Below are 15,420 nucleotides of genomic sequence, written 5' to 3'. Positions count from 1 at the left end.
TAGACATTCACATTTTTTTATCCAAAAACATACATTAAAATGAAAATTGAAACAAACAGAAAACTTGTCAAGTAATGTGTTTCAAAAATAAATTGTATATCAAGCTTTTACTTAAATATAATTGATAAAAGAAATTAAATTTAATAGAAAATGCAAACAGATTTAAATTAATTAAATGGTTTAGTTTATTATTTAATTAAAAGTAGCAGAAAATATGCATAAATAAAAACTAAAAAGACATTGTTTTTTAAATCATGGAAGCGAATGAAATTACATAAATCAAAAAATGAAAACAAAGTACAGTCAATTAATTAATGCAGTTGATTTAGTTAAATGTGATTTTAATTAAAGGTGGAATATTTGAGGTTATGTAATTAAGCAAAATCAGACATTTGCTCTATTCAAAAGAAAAAGCCAATTATAGCTAAGGAGGACTTGAAAAGGTAATAGAGAAGAATGTCTCAGAGACGTTTGTAATTTTTCTTTTTACATGAACATATGTTTATTTCCCTAAAGCTCCAATCTTTGTGCAGTTGAAGTGCTGACAGCTTATGCCACATACCATGTTACTGTCCACTCTAGTCCTCCCCTGGGAATGCTACTGGGAAGCTTGCGTCTGTCAAGGACATTTTGAGCGTGTAGGCTTTAACTTGCATTAGTGAGGTCTTTACTTTTCTACTTCTTTTGTTGTCACCCACCATGTGAAAAGAGTCCAGGCATCACATGTGTAATGTTATTCCAGCTTGCACACCAGTCATGTCACTCTCGTCTCTGTTGTATGTTTCTGTATTTAATAAAGCCAAGAGGCCAGAAGGCTGACAGAGCTATTGTACTGAACACTGGAGACTTTACAGATACAGTGTCCTGACTAATTTCTTTGAAACTTGTTAATTTCTCCAAACATTTCATATTTACTGGGTGGGCTTTTGGTCATGGAATTCCAGAGGTTTTTGTGCACTGGAGTTTTTTTTTTTTACCTCTCCCCAATGAACAGCTAAACCTCGGTATGATTAGTTTATTTGATTCTTGTTTTTCTTTGTTTTCACATACTGCCATTGTAAAGCAACTTCAATTATACTTTGTATTGGAAGATGCTATATAAATATATATTCTTAATGTTGTTACATTTAAGGCAAGTTAACTCATAAAAGACCTTTAAGAAAGTGTGACAGACATACAGTACGCCTGGATTTAGATACCCAATGTCTTAAGATCTACAAAGCACAAATAGAACCAGAAACTTGTTATAAAACAACATTAGAGAACTGAATGCAACAAACCAGCTGGTGCTTTTGCATAATTTATACCATAAAATCTGGAATTTTCTGAAAGGTCATCTGCACAAAGTCCGTTACTCTGGCTCAGAGTATTAGATTAGTTTAGATAAACGTTATTAATGCCAAGGGATACTTCAGATGCATACAGCAGCAGAAACATAATAAACAAAGATACAGACTAACAAGACAAATAGTACAGCCAATCAATCGATTGATCAATCGATAAATAAATAAATGTATATTATATTTTAAAATTCACTTAAAGAGTAGGAAGGAACCACAGAATTGTCTGATAGCAGTGGGCAGAAAAGACCCCAAGAGGTGATTCTTAGCACACCGTGTTGGAATGAGTCAGTGGCTAAAAGTGCCCCAAGAGAGAGCCTCCTGGAGGGTATGGAGGGGATTTTTCATGACGTTGTCCAATTTTCCCACCATCCTGTTTCCCACAACAGCTTCTTTTGGACTTAATGTTTGTTCCCAGGAAACCACAATGTAGAAATAACACATTGGGTACTGTAGACTGGTAGAACATTTCCAGTAGCTTGCTGCACACATCAAAAGACCTGAGTCTCCTTAAGAAGTGCAGACTGCTCTGGCCCTTCTTGTCCTGCGCCACTATGTTGTCAGACCAGTCCAGTTTGTTGTTTATATGAACCCCCAGGTACTTGTAGCTCTGCATCACTTCTGTGTCCTCTAACTGGATGCTGATGGGTATCAGAGGCTCCTTAGCATGCCAGAAGTCCACTACCAGCTTTTTTGTCTTGCTGATGTTGAGTTGCAGGTGGCTCCTCCTGCACCACATAATGAAGTCCTCTACAACCTTCTTGTACTCTGACTCGTCTCCATTATTGATGCAGCATATGATGGAAGAGTCATCTGAAAGTTTCTGTAGATTTCATGCGTTGGTATTGTGCTGGAAATCTATTGTGTAGAGGGTGTACAAGAAGGAGACAGGATAGTTCTCTGAGGTGCTCCAGTATTACACACCCCCATTTCTGACACACAGTCCCTCAGCCTCACAAACTGCTATCTGTTGGTCAGGTAGTCCATGATCCAGGAGATTATGGGGGTGTTATGATTGATATCCTTGAGCTTCTTCCTAGTCGATGAGGCAGAATGGTGTTTAAATCACTGGAAAAGTCAAAGAACATTATCCTGATTGTGGTGCTGGCTTTGTCCAATTGGGAGTATTGCTACAAATTTGTTACTTTGACTACCACTACTGCCATTATAGGGATAGACTATTGCACAGTAAACCACACTTAGAACACGGTTTGCCATGGAAAGGATGTAAAATTAAATTAGCCTCTTAGCCTGGGATTGTGGCTGTCTGGTGGAAATATGGTGAACCGTTGAATCCTCATCCACAGTCACTGTGTTATCCTGAGCAGATCACCTCAGCTGCAAGTGTTTACTGTCTGAAAATGAAAGCAAAGGTGATGTTCGATTCACTTTATTTAAAAGCTACAGATAAATATGAAAAAAATAGTTGTTAAATAATATATAAGTATATGGTTTTCCTATGGTCAGTATGTGCTGAAACAGTAATGGCAATCCTTTGATAAAATACTAAATAATAAGACTAAATGTTTATTTTTGGATATGGCGCTATTCACACTAACATTTAATCAAATGTTAATATTTTAAATATGAATTTGTTGTCTCTAAATGTTTACTCTTGATGACTTTCGTCTCAGCATTGTCTCCTTGTTATGAACTCCATTAAACTAACACTGCACTTAGGCCTGCCAAGTCATTTTATGTTTTGTTTCATGAATTTTATTTTACGGTGTTAATTCACACAGGCAGGCCAACCGTGTGGCCTGTAGTTGCACCTCCTCAGTTCCTGATTATCTGACTCCATGTTTGTGGAAAGTGGAAAGTCCAAAGTTCTGGTAGAACGTGTATAATTGGTTGGCTACATAATGTACCCTGAAGGAGGGAGCCGGGTGTTGATTTGTCTTTTTTGTTTTTTTTTTGTTGTTGTTCTTACTATTTAACACAATTAGGTATTTCCCTTTACAGCTGGTCCTGACTGTGGGTCTTCTGGCCGTCGTCGTGTATCTCTACACAGTGGTTGCGTTTAACTTTTTCCGCAAATTCTACAACAAGAGCGAGGATGAGGATGAGCCAGACATGAAGTGTGATGACATGATGACGGTAAGTGTGCCATAAGTAAGCATTAACAGAACAAGAGATGAGCCAATTCAGTTTTTAGCACTTGGACAGTTCTTTATTTTATAAAGAGCACCTCTCTGTAAATTCAATAAAAAGAACAAGCCATACCAGTGCAGGGGAGAATTTTCACCCAAGGAGATCTTTAAGACTGGCCCATTTTATTGCATATAGTGCCCTTTATGAACTGTACTGCACGTCAGTGTTTTGAATATGCACTGGAATTTACATTTTGTAGCCACTCTGTTAGGTTCACCCACCTAGAACTGGCTGGGACCCACCTTGGCTTCCAAAACAGTGTGAATTCTTTGAGGTATGTATTTAACAAAGTGCTGGTGATACTCTTGTGAGACTTTAGTCTGCTGACTCAGTAGTTCCACGCAGTTCCTGCAGAACCTCAAATTCCAATTCATCTCAAAGGTAGTCCACTGAATTGAGATGTGGGGACTGTGTGGACCTTTGTAGTAACTGGAAGTACCTGTCACGCTCATGAAACCGGCCTGAGATGAGATGTGCTGGTGATAAGGCACACAGTCCTCCTGGAAAGAAGAGTGACCATTGCTATAATGGAGCGCATATGATCAGTAGCAATGCTTAGGTATGCTGTGGAGTTTCATATCAAGAAGATATTTCCCATTTTATTACACTTCCTTTGCCACCATTTACAAATGACACCCACAAATTCATGCCATTTACACCAAAACCTGGCCCTGTCATTTGCATATTGTGGCAGAAATTGTGCTTCATCGCATCATATTTTCCAGTCTTCAGTGATCCAGTTACTGTGATCATATGCCTAGGGTAGCATGATTTACTTGTTGATAGCTAACAAAAGTAGAAACTGTCACAGTTTTGTGCTGCTATAGGCCATCCACTTCAAGGTCCAAAGTGCTGTGCGAGTTGTCCAAGTGTTTTGAGTTTAGAGATGCCCTTTTATACACTGCTGCATTAAAGGGCAGTTATTTTAGTATGTGTGGCTTTTTTGTCAGTTTAAACAAGTCTGGCCATCGTCCTCTGGCCTTTCACTTTTGCAATATGTTTTTAACCCCCAGGCACTTACTAGACTTTTTTGTTTGTCATACCATTGTCTAGTGTAGAAATGCAAGAAGAACATCTGACCTCACCACATATGGTACCAACAGCCATAGTACAATCAAAGTAATGTAGCTCATGAATGGCGACCTTCTAGTATCAAATAACACATAAACATTCTGACCATGTCTATTTGGAGCAGGCTACCGTTGTTTGTGTGCAGCTGTACCAAATGAAGAGTGGCTACTAATCGTGTCACCTGTTCTCTAAAGTATCTACATAAGAAATGTACAGCAGATGTGCATTAAAGCAGAACAACTGTCTGTTGCATTAGTGAGTCTTGTGGCTCATTAAGATGTCATTAACATGAAGGTGGAGAGATGCATAGACAGAAGAGTGCAAAGAAGTGAGTTGGGTGACAATGCGGAAGAGAGTTGCCAAATTCTTGGTATATATCTATATATATAATATAATAGTTCTGACTTCAGCTTGATTTCTGGTTCTCAGTGCTACCTCTTCCACATGTACGTGGGCGTGAGAGCCGGAGGAGGCATTGGTGATGAGATTGAAGACCCAGCTGGTGACCCCTATGAGATGTACCGTATTGTCTTTGACATCACATTTTTCTTCTTCGTCATTGTCATCTTGCTCGCCATCATCCAGGGTATGTAGTGCCACCTTATTACGCTAATGTTTTTGTGCACAGTACCTTAAAGCAGTCAAGAAGAGCTGGGCTCTGCCAAAGTGTAAATGAAGAGACCTTTTGGTTGGCTGTTGCCTCAGAAAACTTTAGCCCATAAAGATGTGCCGCAAAATCCATAAGGACTAGTGTGTGGACCACATGCTGCTCATTATGTAGTCTCCTTTAGGCTTCAAACTAATGCAGATGTCTGTTTGATCTTTATCATCTGAAGTAGCCAGTCACTGTAGAGAGGGTCTCTTACTGGGTGGTTTTTATGAATGTGTGTTTGTTGGAATCACAACAGAAAAACAAAAAGCAAATGTTTTGGGGCTGAGTGAGACATATTCAAGGTAACATCTTTGACACAGACTTCTGCAGGGACTTGACTAAATACGGGTTCATTGAATGTCTTTCTTCTTCTTGATCAAGCTTTTCAAGATGAAAATGAGATGAAAAAACAACTTATAATTAACTTTTATTTTATTAAACATGAAATATACCCTTTCTGTAAGTTATGGCACATTGTATTCAATCACAACTTTTTAGAAAACAGTTGCATTACTTTACTGTAATAAAGAGAATTTCAAAAAGCAGTTCTTTTGATTTTAAACTTGTCTCAAATAGAGCTTATTAGAACTTATGACATTCTTCATAGTTTATATTTATTACAAAATATATGTTTAAGTGTGTATTTATATGCACTGTAACAAGTAATGATACAAGCCAATTAATTTGATTAATTAAATGTGAAAGTACATTATGTTTTATTGCCTTTTTCATTTCTCATAGACAGTTTTACAAAGCAGTTCATAATGACACATGACGCAGTTTCCTACTGTGCCTTTCATAGATACAGTGCATTTTATGAAGCAGCTGATTTTATAGACTCCATATATGTCTTAAAGGAAACAACAATAATGGTTAAAGCAACACTAGAAAAAAGAATGCAATGTGTCCCAAGCACAACTTTACATTGTTAAAGGTGGGATTTTTGAAATGAAAGCCTTCTTAATGTACACACACACACACACGCACACACACATATCGTACATCTGTATATTGGGTTTCTTATTTTCCTAGAATAACATCAGAGGTATTGATCCTGGACAGTCATTCACCTTGGCTGCAGAAACCCAATGATTTCAGAGCCACCACATACATGTATGATATACTGGATGAAATGAGCACTTGGGAAAAACAAGCCATATGGGTTGGAAGCGGACAATGTGGTAGTTAGGACGCAGGTGAGAGCTGAAATAAATAAAACAAACAATCTGAATAGTGTAGTCGAAGTAGTCTCTTCAGCCTTGCTTGTATGTCTTCATTTCACTCCTCCAATGCATGCTGAGGATGATGCATACATAATGTGGTCGAGCACATCATGTGACCTCCATAGCGTAACCACTATTTTTCAAAGCAAAGACATATAAAATGGCAACAACCATATAATAAAAAACAAAATGGCATTGCCAGAATCACGATATTAATATTTAAAAAATAAAATATAAACAGACAATAATTTGAAAAATTTTGTAATCGAGTTCAGGGATGTCTGCCAAACACATTCTCACCAGTATATCTCAGTGGAGTGAAAGAAATGCACAGTCGTTATCCCTGTAGAACAAAATGTACTTGAGGGACTCTATTTAAATTACAGTAGAGTCTCGCTTATCCAACCTTCGCTTATCCAACATTCTGTATTATCCGACGTCCCACCACAAAAAAAAGAAAAACACACATCAATCGGCAACAAGAACTACAAGTTGCGAGCGTGAGCGTAGTCTATTTTTTGTTGCTAAGTTCATTTTTTCAGTTAAATTTTTCTGTTTTGTTGTAAAACATGATTACAGTGGATTATGTGGCCAGCCCTCTCTGACGTGTGTGTGTGGCTGTCTCTCTCTCTCTCTCTCTCTCTCTCTCTGTGCGTCCGCCTGCCTGTGTCTCTCTCGTGCGTGTGTGTGTCCGCCTGCCTGTGTCTCTCTCGCGCATGTGTGTGCGTGCCTGCCTGTGTCTCTCTCTCTCTCGCGCCTGTGTGTGCGTGCCTGCCTGTGTCTCTCTCTCACGCGTGTGTGTGCGCCTGCCTGCCTGTGTGTCTCTCTCGCGCACGTGTGTGTGTGTGCGGCTGCCTGTGTCTCTCTCTCTCGCGCACGTGTGTGTGTGTGCGTGTCTGTCTGTCTGTGTGTCTCTCTCGTGCTCTTTCTCTCTTGCTGCACAAGGAATGCACAGGGAGAGACTGAACACGTGCAGAAATCATCGGCGTGCACAAACCGAAAGGAAAACTGGCTCGTTCATATACCTAGTGTGTGGTCGTGAACAGATGCAAAAGTTTGCCGTACTTTTTGGTCATAACCCGATTTGTACGTGTTCAGAGACGTTCATGAACCGAGGTTCCGAGGTAATGTGTAAAATTATAACATAGTTTGATGTTTAACAGGCTTTATCTTAACACCTGCCATTATCCGACATTTTCGCTTATTCAACGTTCTGCCGGCCCGTTTATGTCGGATAAGCGAGACTCTACTGTATTAGGCTTTTGGCATTTTCCAGTCCTGTTTCTGATAATTGCACCATGTTTCATTCCATTTGTAGTGTTCGTTTTTGAGTTACCATGTCCAAAGTTTCACACCCTGGCATCTTTATGAAAGTGGTCAAGTCAAGCTCGGGAATGCCTGAAATTTGTACATTTGAACTCTCTGCTGCATTATGTTTAACATTTCATATGCTAGGCTATCACACCACATAAAATCTCACTACGGTTTTGTTTTTAACCTTTTCTTAATTATTAAAGGAATGACTTCAACTTTGCATATTTTGCATTATTAATTTATATAGCACCTTTCATAGTGGACACAGTCACAACAGATTTGATAAAGGACTTTGTGCAACAATACAGGGTATTACATAACGACCTTCATAAAGTGATGCATCATGGGAGTATAGGACAACATCTCTTATACAGCATAGTTTATGTAACAGAGCTACCTTCAAAATCCCTGGGTAGCACATTATATTTACAGTGGTGACTCTGACATATAAAGAGTCACCTCCATATTTTCAGTAAAGGAATCCATCAGTGTGACGATTCTTGGTAAACTGCACACTGCACAACATGAGACGGAGTTAGACAGAACTCACATTCAGAGAGTTAACCATCTTTGGGCTAAATCCATTTATCTTGAGGTCTTGTCCTTCAGATTCAAGCTGACCACATTCTCCCAAATGAAGTGGCCGCACCCACCACACGACAAACCAACTGATTGGGATCCGAGTGGAGCCGTACAATGGGTGACAGTTTAGCACCACACTGAAACAATGTGAGGTTTTTTACAGTGGCTGGAGTGCCAATCCTGCCAACAACCCCCAACTTTTCCCTGCAAGTTGAAGGACCTGCTTTCAGGGCTGGATGCAGATTAACGTCATACCCAGGACCACTATTACATGAGAAAATGTTTTTGCTTCCTGACTTTGAACATTCTCCTTAAAGAAATGACTAAATTCAAAATGTGGGATATTGTGAGGAACAGAAATGATTCCTTATATTGATGGAGTGATTTTCCTGTGGTGTTCCTGATTGCTTTGACTATTTACCTACAGGTCTCATCATTGATGCATTTGGTGAGCTCAGAGATCAGCAGGAGCAAGTAAGGGAGGATATGGAGGTAAGAGACTTTTTTGTCAGAGTGGAATTGTCCACACCTTGGCCACTGTGGACATGCTTTAGGTGTTCACTTTGCTGTACTCACAATTTTCTCATTTATTGTCATCTTGTCTTCTGCTCCACAGACCAAATGCTTCATTTGTGGAATTGGAAATGATTACTTTGACACAACGCCACATGGCTTTGAAACTCACACCTTGCAAGAACACAACCTGGCCAACTACTTGTGAGTACCTTACATGTTAATAGACATGCAGGTGAATCTGTAGAACAGAAAATTCATGTAACCTGTGAAACATCATTTCTGTAAACCAGTTTGAGCATGAAAAATCAGAAGGGAGAAGTATACCTTTGCGGCCATGGGTGATACGTTAAGCCTACCTTGATGATTTAACTAAGCTCCATGCTACGCTAAAATGTTATCAGTCAGTATATCAAAGGACATAGAAAATACCTTTCCCTTGGGGCTCCACTGCTCAGTAAGATCCTTTTTGAAAAAGGCCAATCCACCATCATCTGATTTAAAGGTAATCGTCCATGTGACAGCTTCTTAATGGGATCACTAGAGCTCCTGCCCTGCAGTTCTTCAACTCTGATGGCCTCCTGCTTAGCTGACATCAGCTTCCAACTGTGAGCTCAGAGCGACTGAACCTTCCTTTTCCATTCAGGTCATTACTGATGACGTTCTCTGGTATTATCCTGAAGATGGGAGTCTCAAGGACAAGTTGTCTGTTCTTGGTCATCTTTAAGATGTGGGTTTAAGAGCATTCTCATGAAAACAAACTCGTTTGCAAGTGATCAATATGAGCATACTTTGAACATAATCCTCCTAACTGACCTTTCCAGTTTAGGTCAAGAACTTGATTCATACATCCCACATGCACATAGAGGTGTTGCCGTGATACTCTGACCTGCATATTTCTGCAAAGAGGATTGGAGACCAATGCGTAGTTGATGGTAGTCTTCCTCAGAATTTCTCATGTTCCGTGATGTAGTGTTTGACTTTTTACTATTTTGTGGCTTCTGCACAAAGGGCTTTCTTGAATGATCCATTGATGGCAAGTGATAAAATAAAATATAATGGCTTAAATGCTTTGGCTTAGTAAGCTTGTCAGCTGTTAACCAAAATGTCAGTTGTGCAGCATGTTAAGAAACACTGGACTGAGTTCGCAAGTTGTCTGCCCTGACAAAATGTGTGGAATTTCAGCCCTGCTACACAAAGGCTGTGCTGCTGGTGTATCAACCAAATGAGTAGCAGCACAGACGAACAAATCAGCATTGTTGCAAATTAGGCCATTACACCACTAACTGGGAGCACAGGGATCAAACAGCAGAGCCATAAGCAGCCAATATCTTCCTGAACATGTTACATTTATGTCATTGTTGATCATATGATTGGTGGTTTCAATGCCTCTGTTCTTTTTTTAACAGGTTCTTCCTTATGTACCTCATTAACAAAGATGAGACGGAGCACACAGGTCAGGTAGGTAACTGACAAGTGTGTTTGAGGTGTAGCTTCCTACAAAGTGATGTGTATTGAGAAGACACAGTCTCGCTGCTCATCCTTCATATCTCCCCTCTCAGACTTAATGAAGGAGCACAGAGACATAATATGGGAGGCTTTACAATTAGTGTAGGAGGAGCATTTAACGTTCTTTCTAAAATCCATTTAAATACTAGTCATTTTGTTAGTGACAGAGGCTCCCATCACATTCACCCTACATGTATTATAGGTTTTAGATAGATAGATAGATACTTTATTAATCCCCAAGGGGAAATTCACATTTACAATGACCGCAGCTGGTTCCCTAATTTGTTTATTTCAGCTTACCCTAGCAGTCCTGGGGCCTCATTTATAAAGCTTGCGTACACACAAAATGAGGTTGGAAATGTGCATTCAGAACTTCCCACGTAAATGTCAGGATTTACAAAAAAAAATTTTGACGGGGTATCGTATGTATTTATGGGAACTGTAACCATGGGAAAGCAACATTTCGGAGTAACTGGGAAGTGATGACACACTTGATCAAGTAGTGAAATCCAGCCAAACTGGCTAAATGACAACACACATGAATAATAATCACTGAGCAGTTATTAAAATGTGTGTTAATGTGACAAACATAAGGATACCACACAAACAATAAAGATGATGCATAAATTGTATTTTAGTTCCCCATTAAGAGGGTCAATGCTGCGTATTTGCATTGAAGAGCTTTTTTGGTTATTTGTCAGTTTATATCGGCTATCTGCTGTCACTTTTCAGCCAACTGGATGACACATCAGGAATATCTCAGCTGGGCTTAGCTTTGTCATGTCCATTGTGTTGTTAGCCCTTAATTAACTGGTGAGACACTATATCCAGTTTTCGTATGGTATAGATACATATACTGTACATAACATGTTTTTTGCCAACATAAGGCACTGTGCAGCAGTGTACAGTTCTCCTAACCTAATTTGAGCACTTTACTACAGTCATATTTCAATAACAACACCTAGCAAAAATGAAGCTGTTTTTGTTAACCATAAAGCAGTGACATTCTATTAATGCGCAAGTCATCTATGATGCGAAAATTATACTCATGAACGTCATGTCTCAGTGGCCTGGGTCATCCTAGGATTCATTTATTTTGAGGCAATCTAGCATTGATCAGATGACTTGCTGATGGTGCTGTACATGGTGGCTAGCTGGGCGGTAAAGTAACTGGCTTGACCCTCAGTTTTTCATGGCCTGTACTATTCATTATAAATGTAATTACATCATTACATGCACCAGGTATAGTGGCTAATTGCTCAGACACTAGCACCTTATGCTTTTCTTGGATCCCCAGAACGCAAAGGAGAGGCACTATAATACTGCAAATGATCTTGTACTGTCAGTTGCAGAGCGCAGCCAGATACTTACTCTTCAATGTAGATGGTGGTGTCTCGATGCATCAAGTGGGAGGCTGCTCTAAAAGCAAATGAAGTTCTGTAGCGTCACAATTGTATATGTATCAGCATATATATTGAGTAGCATGCTCCATATATGGATGTTTCAGGGTGGTGTTCAAGGTGTCTTCATGTATGCACAATTTTATAAATGAGACCCCTAGACATAAGGCAGGTGCTGACGTTGTCCACATTCACACACACAGCATCACATGACCAACTTAGGTTCATGCCTTTATCTTATATGCATACTTTTTGATTCGACCAGAGTTTGCTCTAACAGAAAGCCTGTGGAAAAAACATGGGCTGAGACCAGATGGGTCACTGGAGCATTGTCCAACTATGCCACTCGTTCCACAAAATATATAAATACCGTATGTTTACTAATAAAAGCAAGGCCTGGAGCTCAAAACAAAAGAAATGCACACTTGTAAAAAAGGGGCTAAGGAAGTCAGTTTAGATGGTCATTTCAGACTACATGGGACTAATTAGGGCACTTCTTTGACTTGCTTCTTCCTTTTTGTAGTAAGCATTTCATGATCCTTATTATTCATGAGTAAAGTTATCCGAGACCTCACTAATTGCTTTTCCCAAAGGGATTTGATACTTATCCAGGCATTTGCTTTCAATATGTGGTGTCCCATGAAATTTCAAATCCCTCCTATGCTGCAGATCAGCTTGCCATATTTACTCATTCTCGTAAATCTCTTCATTACTCTCTCCCACATGGGATGTCTCAAAAGAAAATGAAAAAGTTTATCTGGTGTTCACAGCTCTGCTGTTCTATTAATGAAGTTTCAATTCCACAGGAATCCTATGTCTGGAAAATGTACCAGGAACGCTGTTGGGACTTCTTCCCTGCTGGAGATTGCTTCCGCAAACAATATGAGGATCAACTGGGTTAAGAAGATGGAAGAAAGAAGAAGATGACCCTGAAGCCCAAATGTTACAGTCCTAGCCTCTCGGCCATCTTAAAATGAACCTTTTCAAGACATTTCAAAGACTACACAGAACACCGACACCTTATTCTAGTCATTGACCTGTTTCTGTTCTCAAGTAGAACAGTATTACTGTGTAACTTAAGTATCAGTCTGCCTGCCTTCTGTGGCACTTGATCAATGTGCCAGTCAGAAAATGTGACATGATGGTTTTGCCAATATTGCCAGTTTTAGTAATATTGTTTGACATAACTGACAATGCCAACATTATCTATTTAAAGATACTGGTTTACATACTAGATTCCTGTCAACTATGCCAGCGCTACCAATTTAAAAATATCATTTCACGTAACAGAATCCTGCCAACTACACCAATATCTCAAATTTAAAAACCTTGTTTTCTAGAGCGGACTCTTGCCGCTGTTCTAAATAAAAACGCTGCTGCCTTTATGTGAATAACTGTTGTGCCCAAAGTTCCTGTCCAATCACCACCTTAAAATCATTTCACTAATACTGTCTTAGGGTGAGTCTTGGGTTCAAAAGGGTAACAGAATAGCTACGTATACTTACTAGTATTCAAAATGGCGTTCTCATCATTTTGTAAATGATGAACTGCTACTAATGCCAAATGTAAGTTTTCCAATGGAATCTGTTTTTTTTTTTTCCTCTGGATCTTACATATTTATTTATTGTACAAAATATGAGTAAATTCTGCACTTAAATAGATAACAAACCATACCATGGGCAATATGAAATGAAATGACAAGATGTGTGCTGCGTTACTTGAATTTAGCTCAGCTCGGGGCTGTGAAGAGAGACACACATGAGAATTCAGGGGTTATAAATTCTCGCCTCCCATTCTCGCGTCTTCTCTTTTTAGACAGCCTCTGCTTTTTCTCATAGATTTTATGATTTCAGCACAACACTACTGTTTTGCCACTGTCATAATGTATTCTCTAAATAATTGCACGTCATATTGCTCTGCCTTATCCTCCAATTGCATTGTCCGCACGTTGTTGTCTTGAGTAAATGGGGCGGCCTAAGAAATGAATCTGATAAAGATTGCAGCTTTCTGGCTTTCATCAATTTAAATGCTGAAAAAACTAGACAATAAAAAAGAACACAAAAAGAATATCCGGTCACACACTTGGCATTGACAGCCTGCTTGTGTATTTGTGATGCTGTCGTTCTGCAGGGGGGACAAGTAGATATCTCCTTACAAATGTGATTTCCCTAATGATTTTATAGACATGCGTAAACTTGCTGGCCTCCTTTAATCAACACACTGCTTATCTGTTCACTATCTGCCCACATAAAGCATGCCCACCCTGTCACATCATCATGTAGAGGTTAGCTGTTGCAGATCGGTAACCCTTCCCAGCCGGTCAAGGCCGCCCACCTCAGATCCGTCTTGTGCCTGAAAATGTGCCCCGAGTTGAGGTAACATATTCTTATCCACACACACACATCTGAGAAAACCTTGTTGCTTACTATAAAAGTGTCAAAACGTGAAAAAAGTGCCTTACCAGAACAAACAAAGCTATGCAACATGACATCTGTCCTTTCTAGTATGTTTGCGCTGTAGTTCTTTGGGATTAGCAGAAGGCTTTGGTGGCTTTTTGTTTTCGTCTTTAACCAAAACTGGAATCCATTTGAATTTAATTCAGTTTAAATCCTCTCTTGCTATCAGGCTGCAAAACTTTTAGGGTGAAATTACCAAGACGATCCCACAGTCGTCTCAATCACGAGATCCACTGGGCGATAACGTGCTCCTGTATGGCTCCTTGTATGTGATGGCTCTGCATACCTCTGCAACCTTTTTTTTTTTTTTTTTTTTTGGAAAAAATAAAGTTCCCAATGCAATACAACACTGCAGTCTGAGTGCATTTTTTTTTTGTACAAAACGAAACCAAACCCCCAAAAAAATGCGTGTAGCCCGGCTGGGCCTTTGGAATCCTGCATTACCTGACAACCTTGAACCAGCACCCTGGAAACATCCGACAAGATAAAAGTTGAAAAAACATAAATTCTCCACAACGCTGGTTTTATTGTCCAAGTAGAAGGTGGGTGGTCAAATCAGGTTAACAAAGCAGACGTGCAACTGCCCCGCAATCCAATAGGACAGAGCCTTTGAAGCAGAGATTGCAAGTGACAAGTTTATTTCACCCAAACTGTGCTTGTAAAATGATGGGTGAACAGAGGACCAAAGGGACAACGGGGGAGCAGGAGCAGTTTGACAAACTGAGAGAGATAAGGTGGGTAAGGGTTAGAGCAGATGACAAGCCACTCCACCAGGGTTTGTTTGGGTTTTTGCTTATTTGACAAGTGATGCTCTTTCTCGTGATACGCACAAAATGTGCATTTCACACAGTAAGTGTACTGTCTGGCAGTGTCTATGAAGTGGTCCTGTTTTACTGTGCACTTAAGTAGTTTAGACTTCAAGGAAAAAGAAAACTCTGTTTTACACAAAACTCTCTTACCTTAAACCATTTCTGCACGTTTTGACATTTTAGAACAATCTGACTTTAATCTGTCTTTAAACCCACCATCTATGACATGTTACATGTGGACCCTAAAGATCCTTAGTAAGACAATCTGCTGTTATGTAAAGCCTTATTTTAACTTTTTAACAACTCATCAGCACACATTCCTTTTGCAGTTGCTTGATCTCATCTACCCTGCCTGATTTGTTTCTGATGTTTTTATTGGTGATACAAACATAACAAATCT

At 39.5% G+C, this 15,420-nt stretch overlaps 1 protein-coding gene across 15 annotated transcripts in view; it reads left to right on the top strand.

Annotated features, from left to right (window-relative positions):
* Positions 1–14,558, top strand: part of ryr3 (ryanodine receptor 3) — a 539,734-nt gene extending 525,176 nt beyond the window's left edge. For 14 of the 15 annotated variants that reach the window (XM_039741277.1, XM_039741278.1, XM_039741276.1 and 11 more), the window contains 6 exons: positions 3,303–3,437; positions 4,992–5,148; positions 8,761–8,825; positions 8,950–9,050; positions 10,256–10,307; positions 12,562–14,558. In XM_039741277.1, the coding sequence (XP_039597211.1) occupies positions 3,303–3,437; positions 4,992–5,148; positions 8,761–8,825; positions 8,950–9,050; positions 10,256–10,307; positions 12,562–12,657 (606 nt within the window). In that variant the 3' untranslated portion in view covers positions 12,658–14,558. The remainder of the gene's footprint in view (positions 1–3,302; positions 3,438–4,991; positions 5,149–8,760; positions 8,826–8,949; positions 9,051–10,255; positions 10,308–12,561) is intronic. The other variant, XM_039741279.1, reaches the window with a different exon arrangement.
* Positions 14,559–15,420: the final 862 nt, after the last annotated feature.

Source organism: Polypterus senegalus, chromosome 18 (genome assembly GCF_016835505.1).
Source record: "Polypterus senegalus isolate Bchr_013 chromosome 18, ASM1683550v1, whole genome shotgun sequence".
Taxonomy (NCBI): Eukaryota; Metazoa; Chordata; class Cladistia; order Polypteriformes; family Polypteridae; genus Polypterus; species Polypterus senegalus.
This window is presented reverse-complemented; position numbering and strand designations above follow the sequence as displayed.